Raw genomic sequence first — 19,960 nt, 5'->3', positions numbered from 1 at the left:
GGAGGAAAAGGGGCTTGGCAAAGGAGCTGAGTGTGTGTGTTGGGTCTGGATGCTCTCCACGCTTCTTCCACGCAGGTCCTGCCTTCCCCATGAGCATCCCCAGGCCGTTCCAGTGCCAATCTCCACTCCGCCACCAAGACCAGCTCCCCAGTGAAGCTCTCTCCTCGTTGGCCTCTCGAGGCAGAGAGAGCCCTCTCCCCTTTCCTCCCCCATCCTTCCCTCTCCTTCCCCTCCCCGTTCAGCACAGCGAGAACCGGCGGGAGTTGATGTTCATCTTGGTGACCCCGATGAGCTTGAGGGGCGTGGAGAGGCTGAAGGAGCTGACCAGGGGGAAGTCACAGAAGAGGTCGGCGAGCTCGTCCCTCTCCTCCAGCTCGAAGGTGGCGTCGTTGAGCATGCGCTGGTGCAGGTGGCACGTCTGCTCGATCTTCAGCTTGTTGATGTCACTGCGCAGCCGCATCAACTGCCTGGCCAGCTGCTGGTCCTGCAGGCGCATTTCTGCCTGGAAAAGGGGAGGGGAGAGGGGTTTTAGTGGTGAATTTGCTGCCTCCCTGCTCGAGGCTTGTGCCAGATTGCAAGGCAATGTTGGAATATTCCCAATATAGCTGGATGGGATCTGCCTTGGCTTGTCTGGCCCTTGCTGCTGAACCAAATAGAGGCCACTGTGGTGTTTCACTCCAGAGACACTTTTGGCTAGCTGGTTGCTGCAGCTGGGCAAGTGGAGACAAGTCTAGGCATGCAAGAGCTCTGATGGTGCTGGGATGGAGCTTTCCCTGTAACAGGGTCTGCTCCTCAGGTTACCTCTGGTGTAGAAGCTTTAAGGTGATGGTGAAGGAAAGGAGTCGGTTCTGATGGAGGGTTTGGATCCAGAGCTTTATTCTGGCCCACAGGCCTCTGAGTCCAACAACAGCTCCAACAGAACTCCCTGACCATGTGGTTACTGTTCCTTTTAACCCCAGGGACAGGGGGAGGGAAGGGGTAGGGAGCCACCAACCAGGTACAGGAGAGGAGATCTTAAGGGACAAAGGACACCTGGATGGCCCAATGTCCACCCGGGGGTAGAGGGCATCCTTTGTATCTGCCAGTCACTCAAGGCCCTTCTGGAACTCCAGGACTGACAGACAGTGCTGGGAAGGGTCAGGGAAGGGAAAGAGAGGTGATTGACACACCTGGGAAGGAAAGATCAGTGGAAGGACCCGAGGTTCTAAGGTAAATCCTGAAATCACACTGCAACAAGGCAAGATGTATTCTATTGGCCATCTGTATGGCAGTTGTCTTTTGTCAAGTGGGCAGTTTGCCTTATCTCTTCCACACCCACTCCTCCCTCTGGGGGGGAACATCTGCTGATAACAGCTATTGAATGTCACTGCATGACTGATGAGAACTACAGCATCCCATTGGGAGATGCTCCGCCCAGAGGGAGGAGCCAAGCATTGCTACCCAGATATAATCTGGAGATCCTGGAATACCAACACAGCTTCTCCACGGGATTCCCCAGAGGAACAGCAGCTGCTTCTTCCACTGGAGTTTTGGAAGATGACTACACTCTTTTCTACAGGATCCCTGCTCCAGGAGATCCACACCTGACATTCCAGGAGGACTGCAGCCACAATTCTAATTGGATTCCCACCAACACCCTGACCCACAGGGTGTCAAGTTGTGTTCTGACTCTGTCAGTGTTGTTTTAGTTTACTGTATTATTTATTTTATCCTTTTATTTTCTTCCCTATTAAAGAACTGTTAATCCTGCTCCCATACTTTTTGCTTGAGAGCCCCTTAGTTTAAAATTTATAGCAATTTGGAGGGGTGGGGAGAGTTTACATTCTCCATTTCAGGGGAGGCTCCTGCCTTCCTTAGCAGACTCCTGTCTTTCCAAACCAAGACAAGTCTCAGGTGTTTTAAAAAATATGTCATGGTTGACAAGGTGGTGTCGGGTCATAGGTTGGACTCAGTCTCAAAGATCTTTTCTAACCTAGCTGATTCTGTGAACTCATCTAGAGGTGCTAAATCTGTGGGGGAGACAGGGATCTTCCAAGCCAACAATGCATCCCAAAAAAATACCAGCTTGGAATTGGGAATTTTTAACAATCGAGAAATTCTGTGCCTGCTCATGTTTACAGGAGCACCAGGAAAGTGGAATTAAAGCTGTGCCAAGGCTGTTGGCTTGGGTATCTGTCAGGCTTCAGAGCCTCCATCTCAACATTAAACAAAGCCCAAATTAATTTTGCTCATAAGGCAGCAGCCACAGGGAGACAGAGCAATTAGAGGTGGAAAGGGCCAATTAAAAGAACACCAAATAACTGATCCCCAAATACACAGTCTGGGTTTCCAGCCTGCATAAATCAGAGCTGGCCCATGACGGAGTCCACCTCCCCTGTGGTTTATTTTATCTCAGTGATTTGAAGTGGCTCTCAGGATGGGATCTCCATGGTTTCCCACAGGACAGAGAACTACAGCCTCCAAGCCAATGATCTAAGTGTTTTGGAGGTATTTTTTTCTCCCCTGGCACCTGGCTTGAGAAGGTGGAAGATTCAGAAGTAATGAAAGGAAAGAGATTTTTTATTAAAAAAGAAATTCTAGCTCATAATGAAGAAAATTCATTGCCACAGGATGCTGTGGGTAGTGAAGGAAGGAGTGAACACTCGGTATGGGAATCAACCTGGCAAACAAGAAAAGGCAGGGCTGGAAAAGCAAATCAAGACAATTCCCACTTCCCACCCCACTTCCCTCCTCCATCCATATTCTGTGGATTGAGCCACCGAAAAGCAACAAAACCACAAAAGCTACAAAGAAAAGAAGCTGAACAGGCTTACCAGAAGGGGCTGGAACAGGATGATCTCCAAGGCCCCTTCCAACTCAGCCAGTTCTAGGACTCTGTGACTCTGTGTTATAGGATAAATTTCCTTTCCTGGATGTGATCAGACCATATCGGTTTCCCTCCAGGCCTGGAAATGAACTGCTCAGTTTGTGGGTGCAGATGCAGCTCTGGGGGAAGGAAGTAAATTATTCCTAGCCTGGTGGCTTGTGCATGAAGATGCAGAAGGGAAGGGAGGAAGGAAAGTTCTCCTTGAGAGACCCCACAAGGACCCTGATATTCCCACATGAGACCTTTCCATTACCCCTTTCCGAGGGCTGCTGCAAGGATGGTGTGAAACAAAGCAGCCTCAGGGTTGCTTTAGTTTTTGCCATAATCCCTCCTCCTCCAGGCAAGCAGAGAATCCCAAAATGGTTTGGGTTGGAAGAGACCTTAAATCTCATCCAATCCCACTCCCTGCCATGGGCAGGGACACCTTCCACTATCCCAGGTTGCTCCAAGCCCCATCCAACGTGGCCTTGGACACTTCCAGGGATGGGAACCTGTGCCAGGGCCTCACCACTCTCACAGGGAAGAATTCTTTTCTAATGTCTAAATCCCTCCAAACCCAAACCATTTGATGATTCTCTGACACTACAGAGGTATCCTGGAGGACCTTGCCTGATGAAATAAGACTCCAGCTTGGCTGTCTGGAGAGGATTAAGTCACCTTTGTACCAATCTCTGAGTGAATCTCTCTCTCTCTCTCTCAGGAAATCTCTCTCAAATTGTGGTCATTTACCTTTATCAAAAAAGCCCCACTATTTCTTCTCAGACCTCATAACCTGCGCTCCCAGCAGAGCAATGCCACTTGGCAGTTTTTATTCTTCCACCTGTGTTACAGTAAAAACAAAAAAACCCTATTCTGTTGATGTTTGCCCTGTCTCACAACAAACGCTGACATTTTATCAGGAGATGATCACAGGTGTTATTGAAGTGACCCTGGGTCATTCTTTCTTCTTGGTGTATCAAGTTACCTAAGAAATGCCAACAAAGGCTTTCATTGAATATTTGGAAGAATGTGGGATTAAAAAAGCCTCTGCTGCCAAAAGAAAAAAAAAACAAAAAACCCAACATCATTTAAAAGAGAATTATGAAGCCATTGTGCAGAGAGCTGTGAGTTATAGGTGCTTTTTTTCTCTTGCAAACCAGCTTTACATTTTTTGACTGGTTCTTGTTTTCCCTCTTTTGAGGAATCTGTTTGATTTCCCACAAGCTGGAAGGCAAAGCCCTCTAGAAAATGAAGATAAGGAACAAAGCCTGGCAGTGGTTGACTAAAACCATGTGGATGTGGCACTTGGGGACATGGTTTAGTGGTAGACTTGGCAGTGCTGGGTTAAGAGCTTGACTCAGTGATCTTTGAGGGCTTTTCCTTAACAATTCCATGTTTCTATGAGGGGATGATGTGCAGAAGGACGGGATGGAAGATGGGATGAGGGCTGGCACTGCCTGTGCTCCTTGGAAGGCTGCCTTGTCTTCCTAAGGGCTTGGGAGTTCCTTGCTTGGTGACAGCTCCTGAGGAGGCAGCTGTGCAAAGGGTGGAGAGCTAAAGTCGAGTTGCTCTGCAGGGCATGAACTCTCACTCCCCACACTCATCCCTGGGGCTTGGCTTGGGATGCAAACCCCCTGTCCTGCATCCCTGTCCCATTAAACACTGCTCTGTTCAAATCCCCCCTCAGAATATTCAGAGGAATTTCAGCCAGAACCCAAAATCCCTTAAACACTACTCTGTTCAAACCATCCCAGAATATTTAGAGGAATTTCAGCCAGAAATCCTCATTCTTCTTCTCTTTCCCACAGGCTCTACACAAATACTAAAGCCATTCCCCCTGCTCCATGCTGAGGACCAAACAATCACTGGAAAGGATGAGTGATGTCCCTTTAAAAGCAGCAGAGTTGTCAGGCCAGCAGAGCTCCACAAATCTGCCTGGCAATGAATAATGGGATTACAGGGGCCACACCACGGGGAGCTGTGGGGTTTTTGGTTTGCAGGGTTCACCCAGGAGGGAATACCACAGTCCAGTTTGTCCATGTGAGGCAGCAGCAGGATCCCACACATGGGTGCAGCATCCTGGAGAAACCCATGGGAAGCATCCAGCAGAAGCCAGGCTTTGGATTTCCTTTGATCTTCTCATGGCCAGGGCAGAAAAAACCTTAAGTGTGTCTTGCTCATGAAAACCAACATTTTAACACATTTTGTTCCTCTCTGCACACCCAGCCCCAGGTGTTTCTCACCAGCATGGGTGGGGAATGTTGTTGGAGAGTACAGGATGCCAGGCTGAACTTCCCAGGCTGGAAAAGGAACCAAATTCAGATCCTTCCTGGCAGAGAAGTAACTGCTGGATTTAAATGCAAAGCTGGACCACCAGATCTTAGGAACCTGGGAGGGATTTTCTGCTTGGATTGAGCCTCAAAGTCTTCCAGGGATGTGTAACAGGGGTGAGGGAGAGAAAACTCTGGATATATTTTTTCCTGATTACCAGTCTAGGTGGCTCATCCTAAATTGCTACAAGCAATTACCTTCAATTTTGCCTTTCAACAGACAGGAAGACCAATAATTTTCCCATTTCCAGCAGCCCATCTTTTCTCTGCATTGCTTTTGGGGATTTTCAGCAGGCAGCACCTCGAGGCATGCAGATGAGGAGCTCTTTGAGATTTCCCTCTCTTCCCAAAAGAGAAGAATCCCATGGATGAAGTCCCAGCCTGGCCCATGAAGCTCAGGGGGTTCATCTGTGGAGACGCAGCTGCTCCCACAGGGCCAGCCCTTTCTTCTTTCCAAAAGATCAAAAGAAACTGAAATGTCAATTGGCACTTTCCTGAGTGCCAGCACAAAGAAGCACAGGACACTTGTCAGATCTTTGCCAAACCCTTTAGACAAGTCCACATTGTCTGTGTTTTAGTTTGGGGCTTCTTCAGAGGTGCTCAGATGCCGCCCTGTTATATCTAATTGTAGGTGCTCATGCCCTTGTGGTGCAGCCCACAGCCCCAGATGAGTTATCCCAGCTCCTTCTGGAGTGCCTGGGAGTTCTCCACCACCACCAGGAGAGCTTTCTTTGCCAGCTGGACCATGTTGTGGGTCCCAAATCTCACTCTTCCTCACTGTTGTTTAAGCTGCGTTGGCTCCCTCTTTCCCTAAAGCAGTGGCTGCACCCAAACTGACCCTTGGGGATGGTCCTGTTCCATAATAAATCCCAAACTCTTCCCTAGTTTCAGCAATTTAACAGTGGAGGTCACAGAATGGTTTGAGTTATCCCTCCTCCTTCTGGAGTGCCTGAGAGTTCACCACCACCACCAGGAGAGCTTTCTTTTCCAGCTGGACCATGTTGTGGGTCCCAAATCTCACTTTTCCTCACTGTTGGCTCCCTCTCTCCCCAAAACAGAGTGGCTGCACCCAAACTGACCCTTGGGGATGGTCCTGTTCCCTAATAAATCCTAAACTCTTCCCTAGTTTCAGCAATTTAACAGTAGAGGTCACAGAGTCACAGAATGGTTTGGGTTGGAAGGGACCTTAAAACTCATTCTGTTCCACCCCCTGCCATGGGCAGGGACACCTTCCACTGTCCCAGGTTGCTCCGAGCATTGTCCAACCTGGCCTAGGACACTTCCAATAAAGGGGACGCCACAGCTTCTCTGGGCACCCTATGCCAGGGCCTTTCCACCCTTATAATGAGGAAATTTGGTGCTGCATCATTGTTTAAATTCACTCAAACACTTGTTCAGCCAATATGAGTGTCCCAAATGGAAATAAAAGCACTTAATATTTAATTTTATTTTAAATCTGACCAATAGGACACAGGTGTTTTATGTTTTCCCAGACATTTGTGTTTCTTTTCAGGTCTTTCCTGCATTTCTGGCTCACATCCCTCAAATTTCAGTGCCAAACTGGTGAATTTGAGATAGAAAACTCATTTTTCCTAAAAGGACAAAGTTAGAACTATTCTAAGATGTCTCTATTCACAGGGTTGCACTTTAGCCATACTTAGGAGGGAGAGGACTTTGAGTGCTTAATTTCATAACTTGTAAAATCTGGCAAATTTCAAAAAGCAAAGAGCAAAGTGTGACCCCTCCAGCCGTCGAGTCTGTCACCCTCCCTGGCCTGGTGATGGTTTTGCTCTCAGCACAGACGAGGAGCTGCCACACTTGACAGTGCAAAGGCAAACACAAGGGCACAGAGGAGGCAGGAGGAGCTGGGGAGGGCAATGCTCCAGCCCCGGGGCAGCTCAGCACATGCTGAGAGCTGCAATTTGCTCCTACACCTCCACAGAGCCTCTCAGCACAAAAACAAGAGCAGTTTGCATGTCTGAATAAATCAGCTTCTCGGGGGCAGGTTCTCAGCAGGGCCCAGCTGAGGCTCTGTGGGTTTGTGTCAGTCCCACAAACCTGGGTCTGGCACGGGTCACCTGAGGTGACAGGCCCAGAAAAGCAGATTTTTGGGTTTGTTCTTGCTGGAATGGCTCTTGGGGTATTAAAAAGTCTTTTTTCTCAGCTTTGCACTCAAAGAAGTTGGGATTCTGCAGCTCTGATTTTTAAGGCTGTTTATTTTCTCTTATCTCATACATTTTCTTTTGGACTTGTGGAGTCTATCCAGCAGGTCAGGTTGAGGCACACACTGACTGCTCTCAGGACGGTGTTATCTTTTTATATTTAAAACTGCATGTACTTTATTTACAATAATTTTCAAATACTTATTACCTAAGTGAGACAGTTTGTCTTAAACTAATTTAAAAGTGTTACTGTCACAGCAGAAGATGGAGGACAACAAGAAGAAGAAAGACAGGACATGCTTAGATTGTTTATTTTGCTTTTTGAACTTCTATTCTAGAAACTTGAAATTTTTACTTTTTCACTTTGTGATAAATTTACTATAATTTAATTCAAATTTTTGTGGCTTCTAACTTTTCCCATAAGGTTGGTAATTGTTTCCATGGGTTACAATTGAAGGCACAGGTGTCTTTGACTCTGTGCCAAGGTCTCTGAGCCTCCTGCCAGGGTTTTGGGACTTTTAGGGCAGTTAGAGGAATGTCTTGGGTTCTGACAGCAGATGGACAATAAAACCTTGGGTTTTGTCTTTTGCTTTACTGCTCAACATGAGCAGCCTGAACCTGGCTGAAGTGAAATCAGAGCACACTCTGAAAACACAAAGGAAAATTCCTTGCAGTGTCAGATGATGGCTTTTGTGTGGATTGGGAGTGACAAGAGAGAGGGAGGGCAAGAGGAAATGGCCTCCAATTGCACCAAGAGAGGTTTAAATTGGATATTAGGAAAAAATTTCTTCAGCAAAAGCATTGTCCAGGGCAGAGGAGGAATCCCCATCCCTGGGGGGATTTGAAAGCAGTGTGGATGTGGCTTGGGGACATGGTTTAGTGCTGGCCTTGGCAGTGCTGGGGAGTGGTTGGACTCAGTGATCTTAAAGGGCTTTCCCAGCCTAAACCCTTCTATAACAGCACCAAATTTACTCTCCTGCCTCTGCTGCTTTTGGCTGGGACAGAGTTAAATCCAGAACTGGGTGGTCCTGTACCAGCTGCCTGATGGGAACAGTCCTCATCATGTGCAAACTCCTGAAGCTCCAAGTGCTTGGCAGGAGCTCCCTGGGACAAGCCAGAACCATTCCAGGGTGAAGCTGTTGAAACAACCCAGCCCAAACAGGCTGAGAGCTGTGCTGTGCTGAGGGTTGTTGGGGCTGATGGAGATGCACACTCTGCATTTCACTCCCTAAGGACAGGGCTGCTGCACTTCTTTCCTGCATGGAAAGAATCCCCACATTCACCAGCTTTTGCCTCTTCATTGGCAAGGGGAATCCTACAGACCCTAAATAACCACTTTGTGGGATCACAGAATCATGGGAGGGTTTGGGTGGGAAGGGACCTTAAAGCTTATCTTGTTCCAGCCTGCCATGGACAGGGACAACTTCCACTATCCCAGGTCACTCCAAGCCCTGTCCAGTCTGGCCTTGGACACATCCAGGGGCAGCCACAGCTTCTCTGGGTGCCTTCGCCACCCTCACAGGGAACAATTCCTTCCCAATATTCCATCTATCCCTGACCTCTGGCAGCAGGAAGCCATTGTCCCTTGTCCTGTCCCTCCAGGTCCTTACCAAAGTCCCTCTCCATCTTTCTTGTAAGCTGCTTCAGGAAGTAAAAGACCACAAGTAGGTTATCCTGAAGCTTTCTCCAGGCTGAACAATCCCAATTTTCTCAGTCTTTCCTCACAGCAGAGCTGCTCCATCCCTCTGCTCATCCTGGTGCCTCCTCTGGACTCTCTCCAGCAGCTCCAGGTCCCTCTGATGTTGGATCCCAGATCTGGAGGCAGTTCTGCAGGTGGGGTCTCACCTGAGAGAGGCAGAATTCCCCCTCCCACGATGCCCACACTGGGGGATCAGCCCAGGTTCTGGTTGTTTTCTGAGCATCGCCCTGCTCTGGAGCCTCCCTGATGGCTCTGCTACCACAACAAGAGGAAAAATCTTGTCTGTGTTGGGATCTTTGGAAGCTTGCTCCTTTATTTGACAAGAAACTACATTTCATCCTTGAAATGTAATGTGAAATGCACCTTTTTGTTCCAGCACCATGTGATGGGATGGCCTGGCTGTGCTGGCAGCTCTTACCCACACTCGTGCCTCCAGCTCAGCTATTTCACCCTGTGGTCAGTCAAAAAATTGCTCTCTCTTTTTGGGAAAATTGTTCTAAATTACCAGTCACGTCCAGATTCAGCAAAGACTGGTGTAATTAAGTGGCTGGGAAATGGAAAGTGAGGAACAATTAGGGTTTGCTTGGCCTTTTCTCGTCTTTAATTCAAACTTTCAGTTTTTGACAGATGGTGGTTTAGATACCACACCCCAGTCTGAGGGGTAGAGTCAGACTCTGAGACAATTTGTACTTCCATCATGGGCAGAGATTGAAAGAAAACCCCAAATCTTTTCAAATCCAGGGTTCTGAGAAGGAAAATCTGCTTCTTACTCTCTTTGATCATCTTGAGATTCAGAGTTTCCATCAAGTGTGAATTTAAGATTACACCCAGATTCAGGTCAGAGATCTGGAGCTGAGGTTCTCCAAAGCACTGAGAGCTTGTAGGGGATCATCTCAAAGCTGTTCCTAATAGTCCTGAATTCCTGAAAGCATGATTCTAAGAAACAAACTCACCAGAATATCCAGAACCACCTCTGTAAATAAATCCTATGGGGACTAGCAGAGTTGGGTGAATGCAGCAACAGAAAGTTGACAAATCAACATTATCTGAAGCAAAAGTCACAAAGAAATCTTTAAAACTGTTATTTATTTTTGTCAGAAACTTTCCTCAAAGATTTCAGTGCTTCTCTCAAAAACAGTGTCTGCACAGGAACATTTTCACAAGTGTTGGCCACAAATGAGGTCCCAGCTCCTGCTGCAAATATTCCTGCTGGGACTCACGGGCAAAATTCCAAATGGGCAACAGAAACAAAGCCATGTGTCATGAGTCACTTCCAGTGATTTGGGCCAAAAAATAAAGAGTTTTCATGCCAGTGAGGAGAAGGGAAGTGTGGTTTTGGTGTCTGATTGCTTCTACTCTTGTGAGGAGCACCTGAGCTCAGTCTCCAGCTGCCCTGACAGGGACATACCCATCCTATCAACCTCCAGAGAATCACAGAACACCCTGAGCTGGAAGGGGACCCACAAAATCATCAAGTCCAACTCCTGACCCTGCACAGGCCAACTCCAAAATCACTGGATGTGCCTGAGAGTGTTTTCCAAACATTTCTTGAGCTCTGTCAGGATTGGTGCATCCCCCTGGGAATTATCCCCAGGCTGTGCTGACTCCTGAGCTCAGCTGGGAGCTGGGTCAGGCCCAGGATAAATTTGTGCCAAAAACCAAGATAGCAAAGTGACAGAGAAAAGGTGAATTCCAGCCCTGGCTCTCTGGATTTTCCTAGCACAGGTTCCTAGAAAAGACAAAGGACTTTTGTCCCCTCCTTTTCTGTGAAATATCCAGCACATAACAACCATAAATAAGCAGATGTGGGAGTCAAGGCCTAAGGTTGGGATGGGGGGATGACAGAAATGTGGACTGGGTTTGAATCAAGAAAAAACAACAAAAGATGGGCCTGGAAGAGCCAGGTGTGGAAAACAAAATGAGTGATGGAAAATACAACAAGTGATGAAAAACACAATGACTGATTGTTGCTTTTCCACCTGGGGCTGAAGGCAGGTAGCAACAAGGAGTTCCCCCACTCTTTCATTTTTATCCTTCTTGAAAATCTGTGCTAGCAGGGACAGGGAGAGGCAATCACTCACCAGCTCCTTCCTGAGCCACGTCAAAGCCTCGTCGATGCTCTCAAAGCCACCTATCCTCCCCGAGGTGACAGTCCCCTTGTCCGGGGCAGGGCTCCCACTGAGGTGCAGCTGCACCTTCCTCATGGGCACAGTCTCCCCTGGGCTCTTTTTGCCCTTGGTGGCCTCGTCCTCCCTGTCCCCCTCATCCTGGGGGCTCTTCCAAGCCTGCTCCTCCAGCTTTGCCTTCCATTCCAGGTAGGAAGGGCGCCTGGTCTCCAGTCTCAGCTTCTCTGTCAGCGCCTTGAGGGTCCTCAGGTGATCATCTGGAGGAGGAACCCCCCCAGAGCCAGCATCCATGCTGTCCAGGGCCTCTTCTATTTGGATTTGGGGCACAGCCATCCTCTCTGGGAGTCCAAAGGCATAGAGGTGGGCTGGGAAGGTCCAGGGATGGAGATGAGAACCCTCAAGGTTTGACCAGGGTGTCACAAGGTGCTCAGCACAGCTCCCTGGAGGACAGCTGAGGTGTGGGCTTCTCTTCAAGCACCACACCAGCCTTGGATGAACACCTAGAAGAAGAAGAAAAAGAAAAAGGATTGGTTTTGAGAAGGAAAAGGGAGTGAGGAAAGAGAGACAGCTCTTGTGAGGGTTTTGGGAGAGGCTCAGTGCCAAGGTGCTGCAGGGGAGGGTGACCTCACCTCGGTTATCTGAGTGCTCTGGGGCAGGAACAGACAGGCTCTGGCTTTCAGCAAAGCTCTGGTTACCTACACCTCCAATCTTAACTCCAGGGGCCACAGAAGGGTGGCCAAGGAGGCCAGGACACATTCCCAGACCCCAAAGTCCTCTGGAGACAGCAGTGGCTGTTCCTGGAGGTTGGGATGTCTGGTTTTGCTGATTTTCTGCCTGGCAAACCCACATTTCCCCATCTGGGCAAATCAGGTCCATATGAAATAGGGCAACCTGAAAGAGGGGAAGTTTGGATTAAATTTTAGGGAGAAATTCTTGGCTGTGAGGGTGGGGAGGCCTTGGCACAGGGTGCCCAGAGAAGCTGTGGCTGCCCCTGGATCCCTGGAGGTGTCCAAGGCCAGGTTGGACAGGGCTTGGATCAGCCTGGGATAATGGAAGGTGTCCCTGCCCATGGTAGCAGGTGGGATCTTTAAGGTCCCTTTCAACAAAAACCATTCTGTGATTCTGCCAACCCAAACTTCTCCCAGGAGTTTGAGTCAAAAGGAGAACTGGAAAAAAAGGATTTATTTTTCCCCACACCACACTACCCTCCAGTTTAAGATCTGGGTTTGCCAAAGCTGCAGACTGAGGATTCAGCTCCCTCCTGGCCTACTGGTCCCAGCCAGGTGAGGAACTCCCTGGGGTGCTGGCATGGTCTGGGCTCAGATACCCAGGGAGATTTGGACTTGTGGTTTCCATTACTGGCCATGCCCAGTTTGTCCAGTGGGAATGGTCCCTTGCAAACACCCTTAGGAGCAGCAGCACAGGGAAACCAGGAGCTTCCTCCCCATTCCTCCTCCTGTCAGCACCATGGAAGCTGTGCCCACAGCTGGTCTGACAAACCCTGGGACCTGGAGGGGCAGAGAATTCCTCAAGAGTTAAGCTCAGGCAGCTTCTGTGTTCATTTGCCAGCAGGATCAGATAGGAGACATTCTCAAGGTCGTGTGCTCATCTCTAGCTGAGCTAGGAATAGATCCAGAGCTCTCCTCTGAACGTCAGGCACAAACCAAAACACTCCTCTGCCTGCCTGGTGAGGTGCCTGGAAAACCAGGCAGGATGTGTGCAGCTTCCTAGAGTCACTCAGCCATTCTTCTGCCTGCCATTCTCACAGAGGCATGTGCAGCTCTGAAATCCAGACCATAATTACGCCTCTCCAACCTTTTCAGCAAGAAGATTCGATTTAAAATAAACACTGAGTGAGAGCAAGACTTATCCCAACAATTGTGTGGGGGGCACACGAGCTGGAGGAGGAGTTGAGAGCGTACACACAGACAGTGTGGGGGTGGAGGATTACTCATGTTGTGGTCTCCTTCCTGCTCCTATTTATGTTAATGAGAGTTTTACAGGGAAAAGGAGCACACACAGACACTCTGGCAGGTTGGAGCCAACAGCTCTCGTGCCTGGAACAGCAACAATTTTCCTCCTTCTGTTGGAAAAGAGAGGGGAGAGCACTGGGCTGCTCGGGTGGAAGAGTTCTCTGCAGGGCTCAGGGCATGTCGATGAATTTACCTTTCCTCCTGCTCCAGCCTCCCCAAATCAATAAAGGAAAACAAGTAATGACTCTAAAGACCTCATTTCTGAGATTTTTTTTCTCTATCCTACGAGACCTCTGTGGAGATTGCTGAGGGTGGCCCAAACCCAGCAATCCCAGAGCCTGCTGCAGTTCCACACTGGATTTGCTAATCCCCAGCAAAGATCATATTTTTATCATTTTCTGAATGCCACAGCTACAAAACAGAGCCCAACACAAACTCTTTTGTCCTGTTTCTCAGCATGTGTGGAATCCTCAGGGTGGCAATGGCCCCTGGTATTTGAGCCCTGGGCACAGCTCAGATAGCATTTAGAGCATTGGACCATGAAAACAGAACAGCAGCTTGGAGCATCCCCTTTGTCACAACCCTGCTGACGTCTCCCCCTCCCTGTCACCACAACTCCCAGCAGCTTTGGAGGAGATTTGGTTTTTCTGCCCTAAAAGCAGCATTGATTCAGCCCATCCTTCTCTATCTCCCTGGTGTAACATGAAAAATCTCATTCCCTCTGCAGGGACGCCCCTTAAATTGGCAGCATTCTCCAGCCTGTCCAAACTCCGAAGTGGCAGAAGGAAGCCACCTCTAATTTCCTATCAATATCTTGGACTTGGATCAAGGACCTGCTGTGGAGAAAGAGATCTGAAAGTTGTAAGTGTGAGAAAAATGCCCTTGTGCTGTAACACAAACCCTGAGAGCTCCCAAACTCCCAGGAACAAACCTGCCCCTGGCTCAAATCCACATCCTCCCAATCTGCCTGCCCAAGGCTTGGCTCCCCCTGGGCCGGCCTGTGAGAGGGGATTTAAGTGATTAATCCTTGATTTGTCTCATTATCACACCTGCCACAGGGAGCTTGTGCCACTCCTAATTAGGGGTAACGAGTTCAACCCCAAAACAGGGGGAGGGTTGGCTCACACCTCACTCAGATGAATCCCCCCTTCCCTTAGATGAATCCTGAAAGCACAGAACACAATAGGTTACTGAGACAACAACAAAAACCCCCTTTAATTTCTTTCTGGTGTTAGATTTCCACTGGAGAAGTCAACTGACCTACCCCAAGGGATCAGCAGAAGCACCAGCCTGGGATGGAGAAATAACAGGAATGTTAAACTGGGAGTTCAACAATTAGCCAAGAGGAGCTGTGGAGAGCAATTCTTCTTCCTTCACTGTTCCTGGTGAGCTGTGGATTCTTGTAACACCATTTCTTATTGCAGAGGAGCAGCAGTGGCTGCAGGAGTGTGTGTTAGAGGAATTCTGCTCCTCTGCAAGCAGGGAAGGCAAAAAATCCTCGATAGGAGAGAAAATCTCAGCTGACAGAAGCTCTTTTGCCACACACACACCATAGATGACACTTCTGGCATGGAGCGAACAGGGCAGAGGCAACGCTTCAGCCTGTGAATGACCTTCAGAAAGCACCTTAGCCCCTCTGTGCCTCAGTTTCCCTCTCACTGAGAAGTCAGTCTGTACAACTGGCCTTCAGGGAAAAAGCTCTGAGGGTTTTCAGAGATGTACAGAATTCAGAATTCACCTCTGGTGTCCCCAGGTCTCATCTGGGTGCTCGTGCTCCCACTCCAGTGGGTGCACGGACACTCCCTGTGATCCATGGAGTATGGGATGTGCTTCCCTTGATCATTTGCTCTGTAGGTTTGCACAGGGATCACTCAGACACCCCCTGGTCCTGCAGAGGAAACCCCTGGAGTAAATCCAAGCTGCCAGCATCCCCCATCCAGCTCTGCAGCTCCCAGCAGCAGAGGCGGACCCTGAGCCTGGACAGGTGGGATGAAGGAACACCGAGGTGGAGTGAGAGGTGGGGGACAGTGCCTGGTGTGCAGGGAGAGCAGTGTTTGCCTCTCTCCATGCACAGTGTTGAAGCAATCTTCAGTTCAAGTTGTTTTCCATTACCATTGTATGGCAGATTACCTTTGTCAAGTGGGCAGTTTGCTTTATGTCTCTCTTTGAGTGACCACAATCACTCCTCCCTCTGGAGAGACATCTGCTGATAACAGACTGTTGAATGTCACTGCATGGCTGATGAGAACTACAGCATCCCATTGGAAGATGCTCCGCCCAGAGGGAGGAGCCGAGCATTGCTACCCAGATATAATCCAGAGGTTTTTGAGACACCAGCACGGCTTTCTCCACTGGATTCCCCAGAGGAACAGCAGCTGTCTCTTCTTTCCCTGGATCTTCAGAGGAAGAATACATCCTTCTCTCCATCTCTACAGGATCCCTGCTCCAGCAGAACCACCCCTGACACTCCAGGAGGGCTGCAGCCACATTTCCAATTGGACTGCCACCAACACCCTGACCCACAGAGTGTCAGGTTGTGTTCGGACTCTGTCAGTGTTGTTCTAGCATGCTGCATTGTTTATTTTATCCTTTTTTTTTTCTTTTCCCTATTAAAGAACTGTTATTTCCTGCTCCCATATTTTTGCCTGAGAGCCCCTTAATTTAAAATTTATAGCAATTCAGAGGGGTGAGGAGGGTTTGCATTCTCCATTTCAGGGGAGGCTCCTGCCTTCCTTAGCAGACACCTGTCTTTCCAAACCAAGACACACAGCAATGACACAGGGATGGGTTGGGGGTGACTGACCCCCCTGGAGGTCTCTGACCCCCCCTGGGTGTCTGCTGCAGGTTGGGAGAGGGGCAGAGAGGAGGAGGAGATGCCTGTGAGAAGGGGTTGCCATAGCAATGGAGTAAGGCTGAAGTTGGATGGATGTTCCAGAGCATCCTCAGGGCAACAGAGACTCAGAGGCCTCAGGAATGGGCTGAGGGAAGGAGAGACCCATCAGGATCAACACTGCAGCTCCCTGGAGCTGGTGGATCCCTTTAAGGGTGGTTGCACATCATTAATTCCCTTCTCCATGCCAGAATGAGCTCTGTCAGGAGAGGAGCTGCTGTGTTGTGTGGATTTGGTGAGCTGGGGGTTCCTCACTCTGCCAGAGCCCCCCTTATCCTGCTGGCTCTGCACAAGGGCCCTGCAGAGGTGGAGAACAAATCCCTGGGCATCCCACTGACCCCGAGGAGAGCTGTTTTCCCTGGATTTTATTATTCGGTGTTTACCCACCCAATCCTCTTCTATAGCAGCTGAAATCCTCCCCTGCAGAAAAGCAGCATGGTCTCTGGTGACCTTCAGCTTCCCTCCCTTCAAAAGGACAAAATCCCAGCACCAGGAAGAGCTGTCTGATCCCGAGGAGCCAGGACAAGCTCCAGGGCTGGAATTGGTGTGTGAGGATCAAGATGCTCTCTGCCTACTCAGGATGGTTGGGACAAGATGGAAAGGGCTCTGCCCATGCTGGAGGAGCCATGGCAGAGCCCTCAGTGATACTGAGCACATGGAGACCTACTGGCCACACTCCTGTCTGTGAGCTTTTTCCTTTCTCCGTGGAAAAATTACAGAACTGATGGGACCAAAATGGGCATTAAAAGCATAATGTGGACATGGCATTCACAGAAAAATGGAGAAAAGGGAAAAAGAGGGGCTTTCCATTCACATATGACCTGGAGCAAGATGAGGGTTTGCTCCAGCACATCCTCCTTCCCCCAAATGGCCTCCAGAAAGAGCTCTGAACACTGCAAGGGAGCAGGGGAGGGCAGTGGGGGCTGCAGAAAATCCATCAGAGGAGTGGAGGGATGCAGAGATGGCTGCCCCAGCCCTGGCAGTGTCCCAGGCCAGGCTGGACAGGGCTTGGAACAACCTGGGGCAGTGGAAGGTGTCCCTGTCCATGGCAGGGGGTGGATGAGCTTTATGGAAGGACCTCCCTTCCAGCCCAAACCATTTTGTGATTCTGTGAGATTAGAGGGGACCAGTTTGCACTCCCTGCCCCGAGGCACTTCTCCCTGGCTCATTTCCAGCATCACAGGCAGAGTCAGAACCTGTTTCAATAAACACATCTGCACCTTCCTGCCCGACTACACCTCATCCCTCCTGCATCCCCCACACAGGCTCCTGGTGAGGCAGCAGGGCTGGGGCTGCTGCCTGCTTCACAGGGACCCTTGCAGTTCCATTTTCAGACCAGTCAGGCTCCCCTGGATCAGCAGATTTCCAGGCTTTGTGTGGAAATCCTTGGCATTCCAGCAAACCAGTCTTCCAGTCAGCTGGAAGTGGCTGCAAACTGGGGAGCTGAATGGGGTCAGTGCTTACAACCCACCAGCGCAAACCAGGTAGGATTCCTCTCAGGAGGAAAAGGATTAAGGAGCAGGAGCAAAGGGAAGTTTTCAGGCTCTTGGTGAAGTCACCATGTCCACCTTGGTGTGTTCTGAGCTCTGTGGAGCCATGGATCATGGGCAAGGTTTCTTCTCCATGCACTGCCCAATGCTCCCAGCAGATTTTGGAGCTAAATTTGGAGGTGGCACAGCCAAGCTGCTCCCAGAGATGCCCCCAAAGCACCTGTGGCTTGGCACAGCTGGTTGTTCCCCCTTTTTTCCCACTGCCACCCCAGGCATGGCCACGTTTCATTGCTCTGCCTGTGTGCCCAGGGTAATGAAAAGGGCTGGGATTCCTTGGGAATGAGCCAGGGCAGACTGAGAAATGCTCCCTTCCCAGGAGACTAGCACGGGGAGCTATTTTTCCCCCACATGCAGCATGCAAGGGTGTGTTTACAGGAAAAAAAAAAAAAAAAAAAACAACCCAACCTTTTTGTTTTGTTTTGTTTTGTTTTGTTGAGCTCCAATCTGCCCAGCACCCAGCTCAGCCCCTGCAGGGACAACGCCAGGGTCGCTGGAGACCCCCAGGCTCCAAGTTAACACCATCAGGGGAGTGGGGTCAGCCCCTCGGTGACCCCCTAATCCCCTTTACATGCCCCCTGTCCCATCCAATTATCCAAGCCATGATCACCCAACCCCTGTCCTCAGACCTGTCTTTTCCCAGTGCTGAGCTGCACTGTGGCATTTAAAACCATTTAAGATCAGCTGGTTGCAAACAGACCCTCCTCTCCCTCCCCCCAGAAGGGCTACGCTGCTCTGAGGCTGATTATTTTTATTTTTTTTTATTTTTCCCTGCAGCGTCTCTGCTACATTTTGCCAACACCTAATGGCTGCGGGGCTGTTACAAGCCGGATTCCTCCCGTTCTGGTGGATTTTTGTGGTGCACAAACCCCCTCCAAGAAGGATGGGGAGGGGAATTTAATGGGAATTTGAAAGCAGAGAAGATTTGGGATGCAAAAACCCAGCAGCAGCTCCCGTGTGCTGAAATGATGGCTGGCACAGAGCAAAAGCACGGCAGCCAAAACAGGCTCGTTCCCGCTGGAAAAGTGGGGAATTCCTGGGATGCAGGGGACGAGCAGACAAAGCCAGAGGAATCAGCTCCTCGCTGGAAGCCAGGAACTTGCTTTTCATCCATTCCCACCTCCCCCCCCCGCTTCCTCTGCTGAGGTCTCCGATGTAGGAAAGCTCCGGATTGTGGAATAACAGGGGGAGCATCGCAGGGATGCAGGGAGGGATGTCCTTAAAGAGGTGGCTGTGGCTGTGGGATGGGGATGCTGCACACCCCGGGCTGTTCGGGCACAAACACTCGTGCTGCAAGCTGGCGCTATTATTTTAACAATTAGCCCCAAGCTGTTATAAAGGGATCTGAAGAAGTTCTGTCTGGATTCTGTTATTTTATATTTTTTCCCCTTCTCGGTGTAAACGTGAGGTGCGAGGGCCAGACCCGAGCAGGTGGAAACCTGCTCTGCTCAGCACAGGGTTTTTTTTTCATTCAAAAACCAGGGGGAGCAGGTTTATTTTTTTTTTTTTTATTCAAAACCCAGAGGTAGCTACGCCCTGCGAGGCTCATCCCACCATGTCTGCACTGCACAACCCCACCAACCTTTCCAGGTTCGGAAAAGGTTTCCGGGGCTCCAGCACATCCCAGGCTGGGGGCAGAGGGTGCAACAGGTGATGGTCCCGAAACCAGGGCATCCGCTCCCCTGTCACACCTCACCCAGCGAGGAAAAAATCAGAAAAATTCTCCTGGAGAGGGTGAGGAGCTCCGCGCTGCTCCCAGCTGAGAGAAAACCCACAAACATCACGGGAAAGGAGGATTCAGACATTCCCAGTCAATGGAGAGCCATCTCCAGGGAATGTCGCTTGCAGGGGGGGACACTTTGCAAACCCGATCACAGCAGAAGCGGCTCGCCAGTCCCCGGTGCGGTGCCCACCACCCCGGGGTCCCCCACAGCTCCGTGCTGGCTGTCCCTGTCGCCCCCAAGCCACCACCAGCACCAAAACTTACCGGGGCTGGAGTCGGATCGGGATTATGGCAGGGACATCTCGGCTCCCTCCTTGCACCTCGGCTCCCCAAGTTGGTGTTCGCAGAGCGGTGTCACCAGTGCCTCCTCCCGGAGCCTGTCTCATCCTCCTCCTCCTCCTCTGTGTCTCGCTCCAGCAATCTGTGCGTGTGGTGGTTGGTTTGTTGGGGTTTTTTTTTTTTGCCTTTTTTTTTTTTTTTTTTTCATTTAGGGGACTCTTTTTTTTTTTTTTTTTTTCTTTCCCCAGCGGTTGCGTCAGGGCTGTTGCCTGGAGACAGGCGAGCTATTCCAGTTTGAGCTTTTCAGCGCCGATTTCCTCTCTCTCTCTCTCGCTTTCATTCATACCACCGAGTCCTGAACCTACCTCCCACCAAGCAATAACCCT

The 19,960-nt window shown here is 49.9% G+C and overlaps 1 protein-coding gene across 1 annotated transcript; it reads right to left on the bottom strand.

The window, feature by feature from the left end:
- Positions 1-238: 238 nt before the first annotated feature.
- FAM167A (family with sequence similarity 167 member A) lies at positions 239-19,754 on the bottom strand. The gene is made up of 3 exons (XM_058802700.1): positions 19,560-19,754; positions 11,118-11,662; positions 239-502 (listed from the first exon to the last, which is right to left on the bottom strand). The coding sequence occupies exons 2-3, from the start codon at positions 11,493-11,495 to the stop codon at positions 239-241; spliced, it is 642 nt and encodes a 213-aa protein (XP_058658683.1). The 5' UTR covers positions 11,496-11,662; positions 19,560-19,754.
- Between the last annotated feature and the right edge of the window lie 206 nt (positions 19,755-19,960).

The sequence above is a fragment of the Ammospiza caudacuta genome, chromosome 3 (assembly GCF_027887145.1).
Source record: "Ammospiza caudacuta isolate bAmmCau1 chromosome 3, bAmmCau1.pri, whole genome shotgun sequence".
Lineage (NCBI taxonomy): Eukaryota > Metazoa > Chordata > Aves > Passeriformes > Passerellidae > Ammospiza > Ammospiza caudacuta.
Note: the sequence above shows the minus strand (reverse complement) of the source record. Positions and strands in the feature narration are given on the sequence as shown.